Here is a 26,580-nt window from a genome sequence, read left to right on the forward strand (position 1 = left end):
CTTCTCTTTCATGCTGTTTGTGTACATGACTGCAGAAGCAGCAGTCAATATCCTAAAACCCTTCCTGCATTTCATACAGAACTTGTTTAATTCCTTTTATTATTTTTTATTAGCGAAAGTGTACATGCACCTGCAATTACGTCTTATGGAATTTTTGAAGTCAAAAAGTAATTGTTACTTTTAAATTATTTTGCAGGTCTTTTTCTAGCCACTTTCCTTCGGTACTGTTTTCTGTTACATTTAATCGAAATATTCAATATCACAAGATTCCTCAATGGTAATCACGAAATCAGTAAACATTTTTATAGACTTTTGTTTCTGTGGAGCAATAAATGATTCACAATACGTGATATGAAAACCAATGAATGGGTTCAAATTTCATTTCACTGAAAACTACAACAGTAAAGAACGACAGAAGCTAGTTACAACTATCTACAGTTCATCTTTACCAGGCCGTAATCTACTATTTTGGTGTTCCTTCAGAGGCAAAGAATCCCAGAAATCAACATTACCAACTCCCACCTTGGAGGTCTTCATGCTGAAGTCGTAGGGTGATTTTATTTCCAGGTACTTCAGATCCTCACCACGTGCCACTGGTTCCCAAGTCACACCTCTCCCTGTCGAAGGAACCCTGAAGAAATAAAAGGAGCACTTAGTACTGATACACATCTTGAGCATGGGCAGCTGCTGAAAATTTTTCAACGGGAGTCAACACAGAAAAGTAATGTCTTTCTGATTTTTCCACTCGTTTGAAGTAGAAAATATTGACTTCTTTGTGTCATCGGAAGAAATACATTTTAAGGGAGAGAAAAGAAAATAATTGAAAATAATGGAAGTAAAGAGAGGGAGAAAGGAAAGCAAGATTGAGAGGAGGAGGAGGAATAAACAGGAGAAAGAGAGGGAGTTAAGTAAACAAGACAGGGAGATAGGAGATAAATAAGTACGAGAGAACTAGAAGCTAAGTGAAATAAAAGAATCCTAAGGAGAGGGAGAAAGAGAGCGAAATAAATACAAACTGCAGAGAAAACATTGAAGAAGAAATTATAATGAAGAGAGGGAATAAACACCAAGATAGAGTTACTGAGAAAATATTATGGAAAAGAAAAAAGTATTGGGGAAATATATTAAAACAGAAGAAAAAGAAAGAAATAAGCAATTTTCTTTGTTCAAGAAGGGGGAGGGGGCAGGATAGTGTCACCTGATCACCCTGATTTCCCCATGGTTACTCATAATATTTATTCAGTGTAGAATATAAAGTTGTTCCTTATTAAATACTCCCCCTAAGGGAGATTTCAGATTGAACCTAATAGTGACAAGCAACATGTGTCACAGCAATGTTTCATGCCATAGCAGTATGACAGGCCACACAAGCCTGCATTCGATTTGTGAAATGTTCAAGTGGCATGTTGTCATGTGTCACTCTGGTGTGAAATCTCCCTTAAAAGTACCAATTATTCTAGCACGTAAATATTAAAATAAGCAGTGCCACATTTTATTTATAGTCAGCGTTTGAAGCAGAAAATGTTAGCTGGGTAATATTCAAAATGTTTTTAAATCAGTGTTCTGCTACTTTTGGCTAATTGTGATCAGGATTACATGAGTCAGATGAAGGGACACAAAACAACATTTATGCCAAAGCCAGCATTTGAACCTTCCGTAGCGAGAACATTAAGTGAATCATTCAATGCACTCACCCATTAAGGTGTCTTTACTTCAGTTAGATAAAACCAAATATATATTTAGCAGTAGTTACTAAGTTTTGCCTAACAATATGTAACTTTAAAATTACACAGAAATAAATGGGATTCAAATACCTAGTGGGCAACGTGGAGCAAAATAAACTAACAGGTAATTTAAACCCTAGTAAATTCAGTGGTATTGTAGGAAGCATCATTATATTATATTATATTTTGTAAACAATCGTATATCTTTTATTTTTGCACAACATTTCTTCAGTTGAACTACCTATTACCAGATGTGTTTCTTTTCATACAGTGTGGAATACATTTTTCTCCTCTCAACCAGTATTTCTTCCTAGTTTCATATGCTTTGTTGTTAATCTTTCTATGTGCATTATTTAAAAATAAAGACTAGAAATTTCTGTATACAAGTTTCCCACCCATTTTGGCAAAACAAATTCTCCAACTTCTCCAGATTTTCCAGACATTTATTAAGCATTAAACAGCACTTGATATTGTTCAACAGAAATGAACAAAAATAACTATAAAATGTAGAACATCTCTCATCATGAAGCTAGGACAAAAAAACGTAAAATTTACTTCCATTTAAAAATCTGGCCAAGGACAAAAGTAGTTGAGTTTCCATGACTTTTCCAGGATTCTAGATGTATCCACAAAATTCCCTAACTTTTTCACTTATAGTTGTTCCGCTGACTTTTTCAGGTCAAATTACAAATTACTTTTGATAGCTGAAGGAAGTCTTACCCTGTCTTTGCATAACTTGTCCAGATGTCCAGCAGGAACTCTGACATATCCTTGTCTGGTCCAGATTCATCAATATTTGCTATGTAGACTGGGCAGTCCAACACATACCTGATGTCGTCGGCATGGCTCACACCTAAACAGAAGCAAATTTAACATTTAGCAAATTCTAAGATGCAGAATGCTTTGGGTCCACCAGTACATGCCATGTTTGTATTAACTGTGTTATACTGCCACCTAGTGGCTAAATCTACAATTATGTAAATGGGGCATATTATGAGTGCAAACTTGGAGAGATTCTTGATGTACTAATATGTAACTTGCTGCATGTGTTATAGTTTTTGTACTATAAACGTTCAAAACCCTGGAGGGAATTATGAATCACCATGTATAGTTCCTTAAAATGCCCACATGAGCCTCCCTGATGGCATAGTGGTTTGGTCCCTATCTGTTCATAAAGTGGACTCAAAATAAAAACACTCTCACAAAATAACAAAATATATATCTTATGTAAAGACAAATAGTGTAGAAAATTAAACAACACATTACTTATTTCCCTGAAACATTTCTCACTACTTGATACCATCATTAGGAAGCAAAACATTATTAGTTGCAGACACATGTGCATGATTCTGCCTCATGTTGATCGTTACACATAGCAGCAACTAGAAAATCTCCCAAGAATTTAACTGCACATAAACAGCACTCTACAAATGACCAACATGACAAAAAAATATGGAATATACACACTCCACTATCTCGATCATGAGCAGTGACAAGCTGTACAATGGAACACAAGTATTATATGGTACCCAGTACATTCAACATTAGTGCATTCTTAGCAATAGCTGTTTGCCACGTGTTTCATGTCAATTTGTACCACAATTATGCTGCTTGTAACGTAACAATCCCAAGACAGAGGGGGAGGTGATTTTTTATTGACCTACAAAGACAGAATGATAATCACTTATCTGAAAAACCTAGTCCTATATGTGCAGAATAACATCAAATATAACAACAAGGTGTTGGATATATAAATGACGTTAAGTATTTAAGTATTATCACAACTCTCAGTGGAATCCTACATTTTTCTACGTTTTAAGTCTTTTTAGTTTGGTTCCCCAAAAACATTGATGGCCGGTTTTTCAATGTCTGGTCAAATTTTTCGTTAGCCAATCACCAGTTGGAGTTTACCTTCAGTCTTAACCCACACTGGGTTTTTCAATGTAAAAATAACCAAAGGTTCACTGACCATAGGTTGGGAGAGTAACAGTTGTGAGTCGGCAATGCTGAGGCAAGAAATTTGATCCCTCTGCCATCTAGATGTCTAAATTGAAATCAAATTTTGCCTTGTGTGAAAAGGTAGAACTACAATAAGGCACGTGTAGTTGTTGAAATTCATTGCTTACATTGTAAATAGAGAACGTGCACGTATTGTGTTGCTTCACAATACGTGTAGGGAATCTTGCAAAGAGTTATTCAGGGAGAAACAAATAATGACAATATACTCCCTATACATCTATAAGGCTATAAAGTTTGTTCTAAATACTGGAAGCATGACTAAAAATTAACAATTACACAACCATAATATAAGGGGGAAAGATAATTATTACCAGAACCAACACAGACTCAATATCTCAAAACAATCACCAATGAATGCCGGAAAAATATTCTACAACCAGCTGCCTCATGACATAAAACTGATATCTCCGAAAGATAAACAAATACAAACAATAAAAAAATATTTGACAGATAGAGCTCTCTACAGTATCGGAGAATTCATGGAACAAGACATTACAAGGCCAATGTACTAAAAAATATATATTTTAATTGTATTCTTATTTCAATTATGCAACAATGATAATGTGTTTTTTATTTTTATTGTAGTGTAATGAAGTGTATTTTTTTCATTTTTACTTTGGTGTAGTGATGTAATGTACTACACAATGTTTCTTCTTTTTTGTTATGATGTACATAACTACTTATTATTTCATTATGTATCTTGACGTTTTCCATGCCCTTTTAAACAAGGGTCAACGGAAGAAAAATAAAATTCAAATTCAAATTCAAATGCATATGAGGGGGAAAAAAATTACTACACATTTGGCTTTTTTCCCTAAAACTGATAATTTCACAAAACTCAAAATTGTAATACATAGTATAAATAATTATGCTTTCTTACAGAACAAAAGTCACACCATCAAGTATAAATAACTCCAATCTAGCTATGTAATTAGAAAAAATATGTTGACATTTTGTGCATATCTTCTGACTAAAAGTTTATACCTGCTTTGTACAAGTTTTTTTTTTCTCGGGAGAACGTAACATCACAGAGAAATTAAATATTTTATTGAACATTCATACTTTGTAGGCAACTTTTACACAGTATCTCTACCGACGATATAAAAAGCAACAATTTTTATTACATATTTTAGGATCGCACAAAATAAAACATAAAATCGATGTCAAAATCGTGCTATATGAACAAAAAAAGGTCAGCAGCAGGACTCAAACTCAAGACATAAAATGGGGCACACATTAAAGCTATTGCCCTTATCCACTACACCAATTTACCACTTGGGATGTTACTTCACGATAGGGTAGATGTCTCTAGTAGATGAACACAAATCAAAATCTGGCAACTATTTCTTTTGTTTTACCTGTTACTGTGCACTTTATTTGAACACAAAAAGTTTTTTACATTTTTACAAAAATGTAACTTTTTATTGAATTATTTCTTGTTCAATATGACAGAAATTATGTAGTGGAGATCAATCTTCCGATGAGGCAGTCATCTTGCTGACCACCGAATAAAGCCCAGATCAAGTGCACTGCCACTTAACCTCCAACTCAAGAGCTAACTGCAGCTGAAAATTGAAGTAAACCCTAGTTATTTCCCAACCCGAACTTTAATCGCAAATTTAAAAAACCGGCCCTAAATATATGTTCCATCGTTGTATTAAAACTGAACACAAACATTCTCTCTTCCTCTCCCTAGGGTGTAGTTGTAATGCTATCATGTTGTAATCAGGGGATACCTGGTTGAGGCACTTTGTAAACTAGTTCAGATCACACTTGAAACTAGATCCACATTAACCTTCTGAGCATAAATTGGACTTGAAAGAAATGAGGAAAATATAAAGCATTCTCAAATCCTTCGTAATGGTCAATATTACATTAGAAGTACGGTGCACCGTCTACATGCCTAACACTTACAACCAGAAATATTATTACTTGGGGAATAACTACACTAGTTTCGAAAGCTGGATGGAGAGAGTGAATGAGTGTATATGTGCACTAAACATGCCCTATCCAGTAGAGTTGCTTCCAAGAGGGAGGGTAAAATATGAATTCCTAAGTCAGATGGCTTAAAAAGCATTCCTAGAACTGGTGGGAAAAATAAAGATTTGGTTCACTACGTACAAACAACACACCAAAAGAAAAATGGCAATTCCCCTTCACTCCCAAAGAATAAGAAAGAAAGTCAAACCAATAACACTCACCAAAATTCTCATTTGAGCCACCAGTCATAACTTCTGACAAACTGTGCTTTCCTCTGTAATCAAATTCGTAAAAGTATACAGGAGCGGAGCTGGTTGATGCCTGGAGTTTTGCAGCACGCTCCAAATCGGCAATAAACATTCTGTCAGACACACTCTGAAAGAACAAGAAAAACGTTGCAATAAGGCAGAAAGTTGTATGAACGCTGCTATGAGCATAATAATAATAATAAACTCCTGGGCAGGCTGTAATGTCCTTCATTTCCCTCATCCGAGGAAGGCTAGTTCTGAGTTGGCAAGCCTCTTGCTATTTTCCCTCCATTAAACAAGGCAGGAGGAGGGTGCACATCCATCCCTTGCTTCTTTTCAACTTTTCTGTTTTTAACCCTCCTCGTAGATATACTGCTGGGCATTGCAGTGACAATTCCCAGAGAAGGACAGTCTGCTTTCGCCACAACAGCGACGCAGCAAAACTTTTGGGTGTCAAATATGTCATGTGTTGTATTTTCTGCAGAAACAGGGGTGGAGCATGGTAAGAACATTAAAACAGCTAGCTGATGCTTGCAAAAATGAATCAAGTTGTTCGTTACTTCAGAGTTTATGTTGAGTTAAGTACATGATTTAAAGCAAAAAAGACACCATGAATGGCATTATCCGGAAATCTTCACAAAGCTAATCCACATTTAACCTACTGAAATATTCTCTGTGAAAGAGTTTCGCAGCCATCCCCACTCTCCTTCCTGCAGAAACCAGTGCATGGCAAAGTTGGTATCTAAAAGCATTACCACATCTTGCCTCTCTTCTCCATTGCCTAAGTTATAATGAACAATTTTAACCTCCCTGCCCTCTGTACTTGTGGGAATAATGGCAAAATGTCAAACACGTCCAGCCACTGGGGCTTGGCGACTCTTCTATGTCGGTGGTTTCCTCTGACCTGGTGTGATGAAGGTCACCAAAACATGTCAAGGTGAATAGAACTGAACACAGTGGAACCTCGATTTTACGTTTTTCAGGGGACCAAGTTGAAAGAACTTAAAATGTGGGAAAATGTAAAATCCAGGAAAGTTTTATAACATTTTGCTCTATTGGGACCATGAAACATTGAATGTATAATACAAGAAAATGTAAAAAGGGGGAATGCAAAATTGGGGTTCTACTGTATTAATTCCATAAAATGAAAATGAGTACAATTATTGTTTCACCACCATAACCCAAATTGCAATAGTCTACACAGGGAAACAATGTACTTTAAAACATATGGAAGTACAATAGTCTGTTAATTAATATGCCTATGTGGGAGTGAACAGCTCAAGAGACATTCATCCTGAACAACCATTAGAAGAATGGGAGAGAAGTTGAGGAGCCTCCAATGGTGACAAATTGATAAGAAAAGGGCCACAGAATGGAGAAAATGACATCTTTGAAATGTGGTAGAAACACTAAAAAAGTATAACTAACCATCTGACGTAACTTTCATTAGAAGTTATAACAGAAATTGTACATAAGGGGACCTAACGACGTTCTTGGCCCTGGCTGTCAGAGATCCCACTACTTTATCTATCACTAATAGCAACCATATTGAGCCTTACATTGGCACACTTCATGTGCCTTCATTTTTAGGTTGCAACAGAACCAAATTCTCTGCTCACCTTTGTAATTTCATCTGTGGTGTCTTCATTTATAGCTTTGTCTCCAAGGTAAAACTGACGGATTTTCCTTGTGATTTCTCCTACATCGTCAGCAGAAGTAGTGTAATTGTAATCATACAGGAAAGGAGCGATGGCTTCAAAGTTATCATTCAAGTCCTGTAACCTCTCAGCACTAGCCACAAAATCTGAAATGAAATAAAATAAAAATAAGAACGAAGTGGAACAGCTGCATACTAAAAGTGACAAATTTCTTGCAATTGAGTTTTTCGGTTCAGAAGTGTGAAAACAATTACTTGACAAAGAAATAACACGTGGAATTTAAGACTTCCACAGAACTGTGAACATTTCTCGCTAGGATGTTCATACTCCTGTCCTAACCAAAAAAAAATACTGTCCCACACAGCCATACTGATAACAGGGCACTCAAAAAATGGCAATCAGCACCCCTCATCATGAATATCCAATCAGTGGCAGAAGAGTGACATAAAATAACAAAACTACAAATCACTATTACAATAAGTGTAATGAATATGGTAAAGAAAGGTAAAATTTCCCGTGCATGTAGCTCTGTGCCATGAAGGCATGTGAATATAGTAACATGGATTATCCTAAAGAATTTTTTGCAATCCACCTATTGATAAAAACATGAGATTGTCGATATATCTGCTGATTTCAATTTAGTTTTCTGGCAAATGTACTGAACAAATGCAGACCTTACGTGAAAGAAATACAGATCTTGAGGAAGCTTGTGGAAAGTGCAAATGGAATGCGCGAAAGGTTAATGGACGGCAAGAAATATTAAGAACAAGAAACAAGGATTTAGAATGGTAGAAGACAAAATGTTGCACAATATAAAAAGTTAAAACCAACACACTCAAGAATGGAGATAGAGAATAAGGTGTTTTTCGATATTAGAAATTTACAGTTTTCTACCTGCTGTAGGGTAGAGTCCTTCTGCTGTGGTGACTGTGGCTATCCATGGGAGATTCTGCATTTCCCCATCCTTCACAATATCATAAGGCTGCTTGGAAATGAAAGGATTCTCCCCTGCCACCTCCACAGTCGGGCCAAAGGGGGAGAAGGGGTTGTACAGCCACACCTTCAATGCAAAAAAAAAAAAAAAAAAACACCAACGTAGTTAGCATGCAAGTCTTCTACAAGGCCTACACAATTTTCAGACTAAAAACAATAACCTGCACAAGCCAAAGAACACATCTGCACAGCAGCGGCGTATACTCTGGGTCATCTAGGTAATCGCAGATGACCCGGCTGTATTTCTTTTTTTAAAAAAAATATATATATACATTTCTTCGCAATCTTCCAAACCAATTTCGATGCATACATTTCTTTGCTTCCAGCATGCGAATGCTTCCAACAGTTTGCCGCTGAATGTCCGGGAACCTTTCTCCAGCCGGTGGAATGACTTCAGAGAATCTCACCCTGACGTCATTCCTCCCACTTTCCCACTTCCCTTACAACCCTTGGCGAGGAGGGAGGAGAGAGGAAAGAGGGGGAGGAAACACTGCTTCTCAGGCACGGTGATTCCGTGCCCATGGTAACCTCTTTCTTGTGAGAGTCCACCGGTCGCACTCTCAACCTTCCTTGCTCTCAACCTTCAGAACCTTTCCGTTCCCTCCGCTGAACTAGGGAAAACATACCCGGTAGAGTGCGAAGAACAGGAAAATTGAATAACATGGGCAAACCAATTCTACGCTAATTTTCACTTTACATTTGCTTCTGTCTTGCTGATTTCTGTCACTTGAACATAAATTTATCAAAAGGAAAAAGCTTAAATATTGAAGATGAAGCAAACTAAATTAAAATTCAAAGCTTAAGCAATTAAAGCACCTATATGCTGACTCCCCCCCATCCTTGTATTTACAAAAATAGTGATTGTTTCTCCTCTCTAATCTTCAATAGCAGCGAGAATACTTCTTTCACAGAACTGAATATTTTTTAAAGGGAAAGATATCAAAAATAAATTATATATATATATTAGTTAATTTAAGTTGCTATATTCCGCCTCTTTAGATTAATAGTGATGAAGATGAACGAATTAAACATAGAACGAAAAAAACACATCAGGCATGTAGCCAGGTGGAGGACTCGGGGGGGGGGGGCTGAAACCCTTCCTCCCCGAAATCCTACAAATATCTAATTTAAAAAGTGTATAGTGGTAATTAATTTTACTTCATTAGCAGGATTAAACACCTTACATAATACGTTGTAATAATCTGAGATTCATCTTCAGGACTTCTAACCCCACTGTTTCAACTTTATGTGGCTGCTGCTAATAAGGGATGATCCCCATCCCGAAATAAAATTCTGGCTCTGGCCTGCAATGATTCGAACTTTTAAAACCTGTCATTTCGAGCTCAGAAAGGGATTTTTTTTTTTTATCATTCATAGGGAATTTCATTCTGAGCCAGGAACACAACAACAGAAGTTTGGTGTGTGAAACTGAATGCGTGTAGTTGTTGGCTTCGTGCTGTGCTTCGTGTTTATTATTTATTTAGGTGTTAGTGTTTGTCGTGATAGTGCTGTGTTAAAGGGTACTGGATGTGATACAAGATTTGCTGGTGAAACCTTTTGCAACAAGATCTTTTCAGAAGAAGTTGAAAATTGTTAATACAGGTAGGCCAGTTTCATCGCTTGAACTTATTTCTACACACAAAGACAAAAGTCGGGAATATGCGAGGCATTTTCGCAAGCAAATTATGACAAAACACCATGGTTGACAGGAAGTATAAGTGTTAATAAGCTTTGCTTTTTTGTTGGCCGTGCTTACTTTTCGGGGCTGAAAAGAATGTATGGACGCGTGGTGGATACTGTAATCTTTGCAACGCTTGTGCCAAACATGAAAAATCCAAAAGTCACATAACTTCCTTTGCTAAGCTGCAATCTTTCGCACAGACACGTATTGACGTGCAACTGGACAAATAGCGTGCTTTGGATGTGGTACGGCACAAGTAATCGGGTCTTGGAGTAAGTTGAATTTTGCACTTAAATTAATATTGCGGGTTTTTATTTCACTAGTGCACGTCTTTCATTTTATATTTCACAGGTTGTTTTTTATAGCTTTATAATATTGTCTTGTTTTATTATTTGAAATTCTACACGTATATTAAACTGCAATAACGAGAATTAATTGATTGTGGTCGTAGCAAAAAGACAAACATTCCGACACAATATTCCTAAATCCAATATGGATCCTGACATAAATTGCACGGAAACTTTTGGAGTTTGAGGATCAAGGGTCGGAGATTACCCACTCGTTAGAACCAGAATACGCCACTGCTGCACAGTACATTGTTTCTCATTCAAACTTACAAGTTACAAAAGATAAAAATTTATTTTATTTTATAAAGAAATTTTATAAAGAATATGGAGGACAGAATCAAGAAAATATGCACGAAAGAATGCGAAAAAGAAGGCAAAATAAATAGGCTATGGAAACAGCTGGGAAAAAATGGCTATGAGAAGGAGGATAGACTGGACATAAACAGAAGAAGGAAGAAAAGTGGCAGGGGAGAATTGGAAGAGAAAGAAAAAGAGAGGAGGTTTGGAATAAGAGTATGGGGAAGACCACAGAAAAGATATGCCAAGTGCTTAGAAAAGCGGGCATTAAAACTTACAGAAAGGGAGGGAGAAGCATCTTAAGAATAGCGAAGAATGCAAACAAGAAAAAGGAAAACAGAGAAGAGGAAGAAGAAGGGATTATCTACGAAGTGAAATGCAAAGAATGTCAGAGTGTGTACATAGGCGAAATGAAAAAGAGGCTGAAAGACAGGTTGAAACAACATAGGGATGATGTACGACTTAAGAGAGAGAGGGAGAGAAATGCGATATTTAAACACATGAGAGAAACAGGACATGACATAGAGTGGGATGAGGCTAAGCATATAGGAAGGGAGAAGAGAATGCTAGTGAGAAAATGGAAGGAGGCCAAGGAAATAGAGAAGAAAGGTGAAGAAGACACAATGAACTGGAATGGGGGACTGAAAATAAACAAAGAATGGAAGAAGGTGTTAGAAAGAGTTAGAAAGGACAAGAGAGAGAGAAGAATAAGGAAGCAGAATGAAGGAAAAAGAGCGTGAGATAAAGAGGCCAACCACATTCTAGATGGAAGAAAATATGTTTAGAATTTTAGGTGAAAGTACAGTTGACAAGGGAAAGCCACCTGCTAGAATGTTCCAGAACAACTTTCTAATAGTCTGGAGGGGAGTAATGTTCGTGTATATATATCATCCTGTTTTTGTACCTTGTTACATTTGTACTTGGTGCAGAGTCTAAAGAAGACCTTGCTAGAAGGTGGAAATTTAGGTTTAGTTTATGTTTTATAATAAAATAAATTTCTGCCTTGGTCAGCATATTGAGTTTTTAATATATATGTAATTTTATTTAATATTTTAAAGCAAAACTCTAGTACATACATGTAGTATAACTGGAATGGATTACTTTGGGTGAAAGAAAGAGAGAGAATATATTTTTATAAATATTCTGGAAAACTTTTCGCTCATAATGTTCAAGCATCGGTATTGGCTCGTCTCTAGTATTTTATTAGCACAGGTAAGACTGTTACACAACCATTAAGCCACAAAATTTTAGTGGAGCTTAGCCTTAGATTTTCCCCTGCAGGTATCCAAGTTCAGTATTATAAATATGTTTGTTTTCACAGAAAGGTTAATCAGGACTGGACCTACAGTTTAAAATGGGATCTGAAGCACTATGTGCCTCCACCATGTCTTGAACTCAGGACCCCCCCTGGTTGCAAGTCGACAACATTAGCACTATGTTATAAAAGGGAAACTTGTGGTCCTACTTGCAATAAAGGATTCACACTCACATATCATTTATCATATCACACAAAGAAAATAGATAAACCTATCATAAAGTTAAAATTCTACAAATTTTTAAAAAAATACAATGTATTCAATTTGCACAGTACCACTTCAATTTCACATCGGAACATAAAACATTACACTCATTATTACAGGAGCATAAAATGAAAACTCACCAAGAAGTTCTTGACTTCCTTGACAATCTGAGTACCAGGCCTTTGAGTCAGGCAGTCAACGAGTGCTCTTGAAGTATCAGTTGGACAGCCGAGACTCGCTCCAAGCTTCAGTGCTTTTTCCCTGGCACCTTCCACGATAGTCCAGGGGCAGAAGGTGCAGCCACTGACAGATATTCCACGAGTGAAAGCACCTGGAATGCAATAATTAATTTTGTATGGTCAGATGCTACATGAAAAAGCTGATGAGAATACCTAATATTTTGACAAAATTAAAAAAATAAAAAACAAACATAAGTTTATTTACTATTACTTCAAGTTATTAGCAACAAAGGCAAGTGAAGTCTGTTCATGAGAAAGAGCAAAATATTGCTGCCAAGTCCGAATGTTAAGGGATTTTAACTGCATTTCTGCCAACTCAAAAGTTAGGCCAAAATTTATTTGTCACTATATTGAAGTTTCAGGTTTTATACTATATTTCATGAGATTGCTATCTCAAGTGTATCTACAATACACTACTGATATTTGTGATAACATAACAAATTTCTGACATCAACAGGAAAAATAAGTCCTGTTTGGTTGCAAACATATAAACATACATCATACTGGAACAAATTAATGTCAGCAAATATTCTACGTATCATGGTGGGGAGGGGAGAAATGGGTTAAAATTCCCCTTCTCTTAGTACACTTTTACAAAACTGAGCTCTTTTTTTGCCTTAATGTTATTACAATAAAGTGCATGATATGATAGATAAGGAAGTTATGCTTGTGCACCCGATGGTATGTTATTGAAAGTTCAATGTCAGTCTTTAACACTATCATCCCACAGGGCAAGGTTACAGAGATGACCGACCTTTCGACAATGGTGACAAGTAGTGATAGTGCACGCTGGCACCTCCTGCTGATAATCCTGTGATGGTGATGCTTTCTGGATTTCCTCCAAAAGAGGCGATATTCCTCTTCACCCAGTGCAGTGCAGCAGATTGATCTTTCAGTCCATTGTTGCCAGGCAGTACTTCATCTTCTGTGCTCAAGAAACCTGGTGGGAAAAAATGGAAATGATGGGGGAAAAAGTATTTTTCTCAAGCATGTAAACTGTAGATTAGCTCAATATACCTACAAGTTACTTCTAGTTATTTTATTCCAAACTGTCTGTAACTTGTACAATGTGTTCAATGTATGAACTCCAAGTGAGATTTTGCATTTGTGTCATTTAGAATTGCTTTTCTACCACTTCAGACAATCATGAAGATGAGAGATGAAGGAACCCACAAAGAGCACTGTCCCAAGGAACATTGGTGGATGTTATTTTTATTTAATTAACTCATTACCACAAAAAAATTAACTAGGGCTGAGTTCATTCTGATGCCGATCAGAAAGTAAATTGAATCACCGGGATTGGCCAATACTCCTCCCAGTTTGCCACGTGACACTTTCATGAAGTCAAAATATTCTGGAAACTATATGCAAAATGCATAATTTTCATTATTTGTAAACACAATTGTACAGAGAAATGCACTTTGTGATGAAATGATTGTAAAATTAGGAATATTTTAAAACAGAACTCTGATAACAGGTCCGATTCAAAACTATATATTAAAATTCATAAATATAAAGTATTGGCATGAGCATCGGTGGAAATATATTTGTGTAAAGAAAAATTAAAATTTGGTCAACTAAGCTTCATCAACCCATTTTGCTGTATCTCATTCAACCAATAAGTCTTCCAGCTATTGTACTAAGCCACTAAATGTTATATGCATTCGTCCACATGCAGAAGTAACTATTTTTAAGTTGTCATAATGAGATAACATAATACTGTCAATCTTTGTAATGGATATTATGTTCAGCATTATGATTTAATAATCTGCTTTCTCACCATGGAAAGATTATGTTAAGCCAAACAATCAAGTTACCACATTTCTACTTCTTTAGTAATGCAATAACACTACAGCTAAATAATTACATCTGTGCATGAGATATCTAGTTACTTTCTCTTAACTCTTTCACTAGTGTGGTCAGATACACACATTTGTGCCTAACTATGCTCTCTGTGCCATTATCGTGTACACACATTATTCCTTCCCCTCTCTTCACCAAGCATATGTTGTTTACTACTTGTAACTCACGTAAGCCATCCTGATATCTGTTCGGCATCCGAAAAGGGATACCTTGACTGCAGAACAATCCACAAATACATTCCTAAATGAAGACTCTGAAGAAGGCATTTCAGTTGAAGATTTTGGGAAGTGATTTTCATGTGGATGAAAGTATTTCATCAGAAAACAGCGAGGAATGGGATGTGACAGATACATCAAAGCCTAAGCACCCTCATACTGAGGCATTTTCAAGAGATCGCAGAAATACTTTTTTCCCATATTTTGATTTTAATAGTAAACTTTGAGGAAGGTTTTATGTGAGTCCTGGTGACAACAAAGCTGACTTCTTTACTCACAGGCTTGCCTAATAAATGGTTGCTAAAGAGGCCATGCTATGCATCTCTTGTCAAGTCAGCCTCCCTGATGACACAGTGGTAAAGTCATCGCCTTTTAATCATGGTGGAAGCACATAGTGGTTCAGATCTCACTTAAAACTGTAGGTCCAGTCCTGATTAGCCTCTCTGCGTATAAAGTGGACTATAAAACAAATTCATACAAATCAACTAAGTCAGATGCAGGCATGCCAGCCCATCCCCCCCAAAATCACGCCATGGATCCCCAAAAATCATATCATTCGCGCCCTCAAACCATATCGTAATCCCCACAAAGTATTTAATTATGACATGAAGTCCACCGAAAGGAACTTTTTCTTAGCTTTACTGAACACTATACTTGATCTGCCCCTCCTCCCTAAACAAGGGTGCCAATCACTCAAGACCGCCCCTAAAATTGTTCATTAACCCTCCCCCCCCCAAAATAGTTTCGATGATACGTAATAATTGATGTCTATTTGAATGAAATACCACGTTAAATTGTCCATATTTTTTAATTGTTTGATTTTCGAAAAAGCTTAAAGCTATAGCACATTCATTGGTTAAATGTAGTAAATTAAATTATGTAAATATGCATTTAAATACTCTTTGTGAGTGGGTTTATAAAACTCACAACTTGAGTATTTAGCACAAATTGTCACATAACTTAAGATAACGATAGAAAATTCAACCTTGGCAAACCAAATATTACGCTCCAGTCGTATGACCGATTCAATTATTGTTTCACGAGACATTACAGAACCCTATCTAGAAGCTCAGGGCGATAATATAATACGGTTCCTCTTTCAAAGAACTCCCCCCCCCCCCACGTATTTCCTTGGGGAAAATATAATTATTTTAGTAACCTATAACAATAATTACGTGGATTTTATTTCCGTGCAAATTTAACATGTTAAAGTAAATCTTTCCTGTGACAAGAAGTTAGAAATGCCGATTCAATATATTTTCGTTCCAAATTATGCATGGTGCCTTAACTTAAGCATTATATCTTAAGAAGTTATGTTATTAATGAATATTGAGAATCTTGCTTATGTCTTGTAATGCACCTACAGTATAAAACTTGACATTTACCTCAGTAAAGTGCCAAACACGCATTCTCGCAACCTAACATTGCGAGCAAACCAAGCAAGAAAATGTTTACATCCATTTCTTTGCAGGCGTTCAAGAATATTAATTTAATGGGGTGTCAATACTTTCTTAGGATTCCGAGTTATTCAGCCTTTTCCAGCTTCTGTTTTGGCACGTTAGGGGTCGAAAATGTGTGGATACCATATCACTAAATATTTGAACTCTCTCTCCACTACAGAGATCCCTTGACAATCTAAGATTTAACAGTTTATCAAGAGCTCCCTATCTCTCCCTTCAAATTTTATACTCAGTCCTACCACCAAAATTTCCATGTCAATTATAGACTTACTGTTGATATTGGAGTAGATATTGCAGTGGCGACTCGTGGAATTTTTGGGGTGTAGGAAGTTATGGTAAACAGACCGAGGAAAGTTTTCGAAAATGCTTTCAAGTACACAGTGCAGTGACATGTATTGCCTGTACCTTGGATTAGCCATTGGATTTGTAATGTTAGCTGCAGGCCCTCCCTGCCTGTCATTTGTGGATTAAGAACAGCTTTGCCAATACCAACCTCCTGATAAGAAAAGGTGATGTTTCAACTCATAAATTATGCTACGGTTTATTATTATTATACAATTATTATTAATTTATTATCATCATTTTCTGATGACTGTAGTAGTTTTAAGTTTAATTTTATTTTGCTATTTTGGAGTTGTGAACTGTGTTATTGATTATAAGCAACATTAGGAATTTCGACCATTATTAAAAATAAAAAATAAAAAAATTAAAAAATCCATGACTGGTAACAGCGTCCGTTTGTTTTATTTGTGACCTCCAACTCTTTCTACCGATTTTTTTTTATGAAATGTTACTCCCTTGTTAAATCGAGGAGGATAAAGAAAAGATGAAAACGAGAGGATGGAGCAGGGCCTGTAGAAGCTTGTCCCTTGCTCGGCATACTTCCTTTTGTTTGAAACAAGTCCGCTAGAGAAGTACAAACAAGATCACTTAAAAAAAGATTTTCTTAAAAATAAATATTTCCTCAAAATATCTTTATTAGAATTCAATTTCTCTTTTTCCCAGGGATGCCCGTTTTTGAGATGATGCTGGATTTTCCATTATGCCAAACACAAGAGTGCTAGGTGCCAACGAAGTTCAAATTTTGCTAGGTTTAGAACCATTATGCTAGAGTTGGCATCACTGTTGAGGAGCCCACGGGACCTTCCTCGCGGACCGTATAACTGGGCACCCCCCCCCCATGTACCCCCACCCTCCCTTGCACTGCCCCTCACCCATCTGCCTGTAGGATGATGAGAAAGGTTCCTCATCGGCAGGCAAAGATGGTCAGTCGTCTTTGGGCAACAGATCTGGAATGAGCGGGTGATAGCTAGCACATTGACTCTTGACAGTCGAGTAGCGAACCTTGATTGCACTCAAAATTTTATAACGCTCATTAAACTCTTAAAAAGTAGAAAACTGGAAATAAGTATAAATGAAACTGTAGGAAGTTCCTCACTTCCGACATGGAGGAATCGCCACTGGGATATTGCCTCCTCCAAAAAATTAATTCTCAGTCTCCATACCAGAATTTCCGCAACAGTCTATGACAATAGTAATACACAAAAATTGGATACCCCTCAATTTAATACCCACCGTAATCTCAGACTTAGAGTTGGTTACTTGCACACATGAGCAATTGCATTTAATCTCTAATACACGATTTAAATTTCTTATATATTTTTATGATTAATAAATAGATTTAGCAACAAAATGTGATTTCCTGGCATGGTATTAACATCATATAAAGTACTTACTAAATTGGTCTACAAAAGTACCATCTTGAATTCTAACTTGATAGTGAAAGGGTTAAGTAATAGTATAGAAGAACTACTGATACAATCAGCAGCTACGGATAAAGTTATCAAATTGTCAATCACTATTTCATTGTTTTTGCTCTTCACCCAATGTTGTGTTACAAAATGGAATTGTGGTGATTTACTCATGGTCTTCAAATTGCAGAAAACAGAATGACTGAACAAGATAACACATATTCACCTACTATTTACTACCTGAACAGTACAATATCTAAGGGAGAATTCACACCGAAGAAACAAGCAACATGCAACATGCGACACGAGTGTTTCTCACCGAAGAGACAAGATGCACGCAGCAAGCGACACTGGTTTCGTTGCTCAGTTTGCATGATGGTACCGATATAATTGCATTAATCAGTTTATTAATCACTCGAAAATAACGTAACAAGAGACACTGTTACATGTAAATTGCATTGTAAAATTTGTGCAAGTTGTTGAAACTTGGGAGAGGCATGTTGTGCACGAGAAAACTGAGAAATAATATGCACTGACCTCAAACTGTATACGCAAGACTTTTCAGCCTGAATAAAGCGAATACCTAAACACTAGAGAAATGGTTCTCAACCTTTGTGAAACCATGTCACTGTATTTTTTTTTAGTCAATGCCATTAGTCGAAGAATTTTCCTCGTAAATCTTTACAGTATTGAAGATTTTATGCATGAATTAACATGTACCTATGAAATTAAATATTGATAAATAAATTCTAGCATAGTAATAATAGTTTGATTATGTGTGTAGGATTGTTGACAAATATAAAAATTTGGAAGACAAAGTGGTAACGTCGTCTCCTTGTAATTAAGTAATCCCGGGTTCGATAACCGGGGAGGCACCGGGCAGATCCAGTTCTGATTAGTCTATTTGTGCATAAAATGGACTTACAAAACGAAAACTCACAACTCAAATATGATATTGGGATTATGATAGTTGTCAACCAGTTTCAGCAGAACATTTCGGTGCTAAGTAAAGTTGATACGAGGGCACGGTATCGGGTCGCGGCCCGGCAGTTGAAAAACAATGCACTAGAGTACTTTACCATGTTGACTAATATATTTTGGACTAAAGTGCCTCCATAAGCTGACTTTTTTCAAATAAAAGCAGTCAGGTAAATGGCCAAAACACGGCCTCTTTTCACGATGTTGAAGGAAAATTACAGCCAATAGATAACTGCATCAAAAAACTTGATAAAGCGAAATGAACGTTGTGTTTAAATCTTAAAACACTGTTAAAACATTGTACATATCGATACTTTATTATATCAACAAATTTGAGGATCAAACATAATGCCGGTTGGGCTCTCTTCTAGAGTCTAAATACAGCTCGTTGGAATGGAGCATTCGCTACACATGCGCGAACAACAAACTGAAGCAACACGATGCACGGTATTGAGAGAACGGCACAGTCCGAGAGGCACGTAAGCGACACGCAACATGTGCATCTTGCCGTGTCTCTTCAGTTCGGAAGGTTGCATTGATTACTGAGTGTTGGCTTCCAAGCGACACATGTTTCGTGTTGCATGTCACGTGTTTCTTGGGTGTGAATTCTCCCTAATTCTCTCATCATCACGATAATTAAGGTCTAACGTAGGGGATTTTTCACAATAAATATGTCAATCTGTAGTGAATACATTTTCATAAACATATCCACTATATCCAGAAAAAAGAAACTTACCTATCGGACCTACTCTGTAGTTAATGGTGACAAGAATAACATTCCTGTCAACAAGTAGATTGGGATTGAAGTATTTTCCTGTGCCAAATATGAAGCCTCCACCATGAATAAACAAAATCACATCCAATTTTGGGTTGTATCCACCTTCAGGAAGCTGAAATGAAGAAGTACATCATCACATAGAAACCACCCATTAAAAATATTTGCATTTCAAAATTGTATGCACAATCGAGAAATGAGTATATTAAACATTGCTCACATTGTTTCCCACTTTCTAGGCGCTAGATTCATGAAGGTGAAAAAACCTGTCACTATACTCCCAAACTGGGGATTCAGGATTTACATTACATAAAACGGCCTGGAAATGGGACAAGATTCTCTTTACCAAGAGCAAACCAGTGAGTTATTAAAAGCTTTCACTTAATTAAATGCAGGCCCACTGTTAGGGGTAACATTTTTCCTTACAAAGTAAAAAAGCTCCTTTGATGCATATCACGACTGTAGGACTAACAAGGGAGGTTATCTAAGTGTCCCTCTCCGATTTCCATGAAACTTGGCAGGTGTATAGAGGGGCCCAAAGGAACAATTACGTGTTTTTTTTTCGGCTAAAAAACGGTTTTAGGGGGCAAAACCTCCCCTCAAATGTCAAGATGAGGACAAATTGAAGTGGGGATCTGACCCCTGTGTCCCCTCCGATTTCCATGAAACTTGGAAGGTGTATAGAGGGGCCGAAAGGAAGAAATACGTATTTTTTTGTTTCGGCCGAAAAAAAACTGTTTTAGGGGGCAAAACCCTCCCTCAAATGTCAAAATGAAGTGGAGATCTGACCCCTGTGGCCCCCTCCGATTTCCATGAAACTTGGCAGGTGTATAGAGGAGTCCGAAGGAATAAATACGTGTTTTTTTATTTAAGCTAAAAACCTGTCTTAGGGGGCAAAACCTCCCCATAAATGTCAAGATGAGGACAAATTGAAGTGGTGATCTGACCCCTGTGTCCCCCTCCGATTTCCATGAAACTTGGAAGGTGTATAGAAGGGCCCAAAGGAAGAAATACGTGTTTTTTGTTTCGGCTAAAAACTGTTTTAGGGGACAAAACCTCCCCTCAAATGTCAAGATGAGGACAAATTGAAGTGGGGATCTGGCCCCTGTGTCCCCCTTCGATTTCCATGAAACTTGGAAGGTGTATAGAAGGGCCCAAAGGAAGAAATAGGTGTTTTTTGTTTCGGCTAAAAACTGTTTTAGGGGACAAAACCTCCCCTCAAATGTCAAGATGAGGACAAATTGAAGTGGGAACCTGACCCCTGTGTCCCCCTCCGATTTCCATGAAACTTGGAAGGTGTATAGAGGGGCCCAAAGGAAGAAATACGTATTTTTTTGTTTCGGCTGAAAAAAAACGGTTTTAGGGGGCAAAACCCTCCCTCAAATGTCAAAATGAAGTGGAGATCTGACCCCTGTGTCCCCCTCCTATTTCCATGAAACTTGGCAGGTGTATAGAGGGGCCCAAAGGAATAAATACTTTTTTTTGTTTCGGCTAAAAAACTGTTTTAGGGGGCAAAACCTCCCTTCTAATGTCAAGATGAGGACAAATTGAAGTGGTGATCTGACCCCTGTGTCCCCCTCCGATTTCCATGAAACTTTGAAGGTGTATAGAAGGGCCCAAAGGAAGAAATACGTATTTTTTTGTTTCGGGTAAAAACTGTTTTAGGGGACAAAACCTCCCCTCAAATGTCAAGATGAGGACAAATTGAAGTGGGGATCTGACCCCTGTGTCCCACTCCGATTTCCATGAAACGTGCCAGATGTATAGAGGGGCCCAAAGGAAGAAATAAGTATTTTTTGTTTCGGCTAAAAAACTGTTTTAGGGGGCAAAACCCCCCTCAAATGTCAAATACAATCAGTCACACAAAACCAGTTGTCCTCACTCACGTTTCGACACGTCTTCCAATATGCATGGTATAAGAGTGGGTATCTTCCCGAAAGGCCACCTCCATTTGAGAACAACTGTGTCTATGAATTCGGCATATCTCTACAATTGCACTGCGTTTGGTACTGACAATCCTACAGTTCTGTGCTGTGTGTGTTCCAATTATAATTATATGAGCGTGTTGTTCCTATGCCAGATTTACGTGGTTTCGGAGTCAGATCCCCACTTCAATATGTCCCCATCTTGACATTTGAGGGGGGTTTTGCCCCCTAAAACAGTTTTTTAGCCGAAACAAAAAAATACATATTTCTTCCTTTGGGCCCCTCTATACACCTGCCAAGTTTCATGGAAATCGGAGGGGGACACAGGGGTCAGATCCCCACTTCAATTTGTCCTCATCTTGACATCAGAGGGGAGGTTTCGCCCCCTAAAACAGTTTTTTAGCCGAAACAAAGAAACACGTATTTCTTCCTTTGGGCCCCTCTATACACCTGCCAAGTTTCATGGAAATCGGAGGGGGACACTTAGATAACCTGCCTTGTAAGTGAGTGTACAAGTGTGTATCTCCAAAAGATAACCAAGTTGGCAACGGTGTACTTGTTCTATGCCTAATGTGGGGCAAAATAAAATAAGGAATACAATGTGTTTTCAATGTGTCGCCCCTGCAACTCGCATCTCCGCCCCTAAACAAAATTTGACACACTGACACGAAGGTAATTGAAGAAAAAAAAAAAAAACTCACTTCCCCTCTCATTATAACGCGTTCCGTGGTTCGCCTTTTATTCAATGGGTCCCGGGTTCGATACATGTCTTCTTGCCACATCCTTCGTCTTTAAAAATGGTAAACAGTTTCAACAAGGTGAGCTTGCATAACATTAATGGTGTAAAATGTATTTGTTTTTGTGATTTTTTTTTAAAAAAAGAAGGAATCCAAGATTGGTTTGAAAGAATATCACGAAGAAAGAAAAATAAAACATAAAATAATAAAGGCCACCTCCGATTACCTAGATGACAGAGAGCATACGCCGCTATTAGACCACAATTCTGAAACTCGCAATTTTACAACCCACTATTTTGTAGGAGAAATTGAATGCTCTATTACACACTCCATGTTATTAAAATGTATTTTCCATAGATGAGTATTTGAATATTGTTTTCTTGATATTTTGAACTTTTATTTAAGAAAAGAGTGAAAGAAAAAGAGGGGCGCATATTTTGACCTTTCATTTCATGTCAGGACTTGTTTTGCAGCACACATCAAACATGTACAAAATATGACGATAATTCGTAGCCTGAAAATAGTTGTTTACGCACATACTCCGACAACTCAACAATATATATATATATATATATATATATATATATATATATATATATATATATATATAAAGCACGCGACAGGTACAAGTGTCATCAAATAACCCCCCACAAAATATTCATATAACCTTTACAATTGTTCCGTCTTTCTTGAATCTCGAGCCGGTGGTGCAGGTGAAAAGAGAATCACTCCGCGTAGGAATGCGCCTGCACAGTGCAGACGACACAAAGACGTTTCAAATGTCTTTATTAGATGAGCAGGCGTGTTTCTGCCTCATACCTCGTAAACACAATTCATGTTTAGAACGCATTATCTAGTATTTGATTATTTACAAGATTTCATGCAAAAACTTTATTGGAACTAACTTCTTAACTTCCCATTTGGGGGACGCTGTAGCAGAAAACACTACAGACTCGCTTGGAAGTCGTAAGTTCTCGTTGTCTATTCCTCATTCGTTTCTAACTGGTCTCCCTTGTCGCACAACACTCTTGCTACCTTGTGTTCCGACGTCAGACGACGAATGCCTACGAGGTTACGTTAGGTATGGTTCAATTAGCATAAATACACTAAACATTATTATTTAGGCTAAGAGAACTAAACTTGGCTACCTAACCTAACAACGTAGGCATCTAGCCTAAAATTAAAAAGCTTTCTCCCGTGACGTCAGAACACAAAGTTGCTAAGGTGTTGTGCGATAAGTGAGACCCCTCTCGATTCTGTCTTCATTTGCCTTGATACTAACGATTGTTTTTATCATATGCACACATGATTTTCTTCATAAATAAGCACAGGCTACATAAAATATATCACATTGAAATTAAGGCAATAAACTGTAAATTATAGTTTCAGTTGCTAACGTATTTATGATTTCCCGATAGACGCAATCTCAATCAAGCTTGCAATCTTAATTTTTCTTTTCAATTTTTACAAAGCCAACCGTCGTGCGGCAATATTTACGTAAATCACCCGTAAAAACTGATAGTCATATGTATGCACGGTAGCAACTTAGCAACTATTAGAAACATTACTATAAGCTTTAGGAACATTTAGCATACTGGGAAATTCAATTTTACAGATTGATAAATTAGTGGAAAATTTGTTCTGCCAGGATTCGAAACAAGAAACTCTGACTATCCTTCTCGCAAAACCCACATCAACAAATTTTGAAGCTATTTAATAGCAAAGAGGTTTTCTCGGCAAGTCGCATTTTGAAGAGGTTTTCTCGGCAAGTCGATTTTCTCATTCGCGTAACCCAACAAATGATCTGATACAGAAATATACTGGCGGGCAGTGGTGCCAACTTAGATGTGGCAACTACTGAGCGTACGAGCGAAGTATGTATACAGATTATAAATGATTTAATTTTCAAAAATATTTTTCAGCAGTGAAAAATTCTAATTTTATATCACGGTCAAAAACTCTGAATAGTACGTATCCTCAAGATTAGTGCACTTGTCGACCGTCCGTTAATTTCTTTCCGTGAGTTTTTATCCGTATTTGTTAACTGCCATGGATTCGGAAGGACATTACTGGACACGTGCCGATAGAGCATTTGAGATCACTGGGTTGTAAATTTGACTGCATCGATTGAGTTGAGCTCCCCTAATGTCTTTCAAAAGTTGGTACTGCTGTTGGCGAGTGGCAATAATAAATACTTTACCTGCGGGGTGTAGATGTTGACGTGAAGACAATCCTCGCTTCCGAATATCCTCTGGGACTCCTCGAAAGTAAAGTCATACTGGAGGCAAGTAGTGGGGTCGTGGGAGGCGTTCCACACTCCCGTCCAAGGTTCTGGAGCTTGGGGTGGCTGTGGGTATGAAAAGCAATTAAATAAGAATCGACCATGCACTCTAGGTAAAGGAAACAAGGAAATTCGATTACAATTACCAGAATGACTTCGTATTTCATGCAACTAATTACAGGGTGGCAGGGCCGGTCCTTGATAGGCACAGAGTCAGGGGCAAACTATGTGCGCTCCCCCCTACCCCCCTAACCCTTTGCGGGCGTCCTTGAATTCAGCTTCCGCCCCAACATGTTTACAGAGATATCTGACCATATTTGTTACCATGGGGGCAACTTTTAGAAGAAAAAAAAATAGCTTTAGACAACCTCGACCACTGTTACACAAACTAGTGAAAGACTTGACACACCTTTTCACTTGCTTCTAATTTTAATGGAATCACATTTTTAAAAAGTTGGACTAGTTTCCAAAATGCCTAATTCTGTACACGCTCTTGTATGATATCCTGAAGGGTCAGTGAAATTCACTGCTCAGAATCAATGGGGGAGTGGGCAGAATTACACTATTATTAATGCAATGCAAAAAACAACGTTAAATAAAATCATAATCCACACAGTCTGTACTATGCATATCGTATTAATATGAAAGAAAGGTGGTATCAAATTGTTGCAAATATTTCACTTCGTAACTACAAGGAACCAAAGGGTGTACGAATATCTTTTTCATGGACGATACTTGGTACGTTGGTAATTTTTTAAAATTAACACAGTGGTTAAAAGTCCAAAACTAAGAATGAATGAATCACCACCGATCAGCTACAAAGAAGAACGTAACTTGGGGTAAGGGGAAGATCGAACTTAGGCTTAACGCTGGGGGGGGGGGGGGGAAGCAGAATCGAAAAGTTTTCCATTCCATAAAATGATTTGCTAAATAACTGTTTGTGAAACCACAATAAGTAGCCTACTCTTCATTACTTTGTTCCTTAGGTCCAAGAAGATTAACAAAAGTAACGTGTAAATTTTAATAAAATTGGGGATGAAAGTGTCCCCACCAACTTACGCCTACGACTTGTTGAACCTAACTTGTGTCATTTTGAGAATTTTATTATTCTCGCCCTTAAGTATTTTCATTAGTGTACATGTATTATCCTAGTCAAGCCCGACCCTGTGGCCGAGTGGTTAGCACATCGCGCTGCGACGCCAAGGGTCCCGGGTTCGATTCCCGGTCGGACTTGGTTGTTTGTGAATGTCCATTCATCAATTTCATCATTTCATCACTCATCCCCACCTTCGCAAATTAGCCAAGAGGCACAAAACGCGAAGTAAAATAAACTAAATCAATAACAATATCCTAGTCAAATCACAACATTGCCTACTGGCGCCCCGCCGACCCTGGTTCGGGTGAGAATTTTTTTACCTGGAACCTGAGCTTCCCTACTGGCGGCTTTGCGTAGGGGACTCCTTGGAAGGCATAGTATTCCTTCCCCGACAAAGAAGACTTCACTGTTCCCTGCACAGCACCTTGACCTACGTGGACGATTGGAGAGTGTCTCGCATTGCAAGCGACCACGGAGGCGAGCACAAGGAGAGGAACCCGGACGAACATGCCGTAGCGACTATCTGGGGTCAACTTCACAACGCTATCTTCTACTTCCTTGAATGTTTTATACTTTCGCACCAGCAGAAAATAACCTGCGTGCCGGTTATGATAACAGTGCGCAGGCGCACTTTGGGATTGTTTCTTATAGAAAGAAGCAAGTTGTTCGAAGGTCACTTTCCTCCAGGCAAAAGGTTCTGTACATGTGCTTGCGTCTAGCTATTTACATGCCGTCCGTAAGTCGTCATCCAAGTCCAGGTCACAGGACATTTGTCAATTAAAATAAATACGAA

The 26,580-nt window shown here is 37.7% G+C and overlaps 1 protein-coding gene across 1 annotated transcript; it reads right to left on the bottom strand.

The window, feature by feature from the left end:
• Positions 1 to 347: 347 nt before the first annotated feature.
• Positions 348 to 26,346, bottom strand: LOC145986770 (venom carboxylesterase-6-like). The gene is made up of 10 exons (XM_083121158.1): positions 26,108 to 26,346; positions 24,611 to 24,757; positions 19,710 to 19,863; positions 13,461 to 13,646; positions 12,608 to 12,798; positions 8,524 to 8,689; positions 7,591 to 7,775; positions 5,945 to 6,098; positions 2,445 to 2,577; positions 348 to 631 (listed from the first exon to the last, which is right to left on the bottom strand). Exons 1-10 carry the CDS (start codon positions 26,294 to 26,296, stop codon positions 433 to 435), a joined length of 1,704 nt encoding a protein of 567 aa, XP_082977284.1. The 5' UTR covers positions 26,297 to 26,346; the 3' UTR covers positions 348 to 432.
• Positions 26,347 to 26,580: the final 234 nt, after the last annotated feature.

Source organism: Lepisma saccharinum, chromosome 4 (genome assembly GCF_977018435.1).
Source record: "Lepisma saccharinum chromosome 4, izLepSacc3.1, whole genome shotgun sequence".
Taxonomy (NCBI): Eukaryota; Metazoa; Arthropoda; class Insecta; order Zygentoma; family Lepismatidae; genus Lepisma; species Lepisma saccharinum.

What these genes read in the sequence shown, in the direction of transcription:
- LOC145986770 (XM_083121158.1), bottom strand. Translation starts at nt 26,296, where the DNA reads ATGTTCGTCCGGGTTCCTCTCCTTGTGCTCGCCTCCGTGGTCGCTTGC. An exon ending in CCACAGATGAAATTACAAAG is followed by an intron (nt 6,099 to 7,590) that starts GTGAGCAGAGAA and finishes TTGTTCTTTCAG; the next exon opens with AGTGTGTCTGACAGAATGTT. An exon ending in ACAAGTTATGCAAAGACAGG is followed by an intron (nt 632 to 2,444) that starts GTAAGACTTCCT and finishes TTATTTCTTCAG; the next exon opens with GGTTCCTTCGACAGGGAGAG.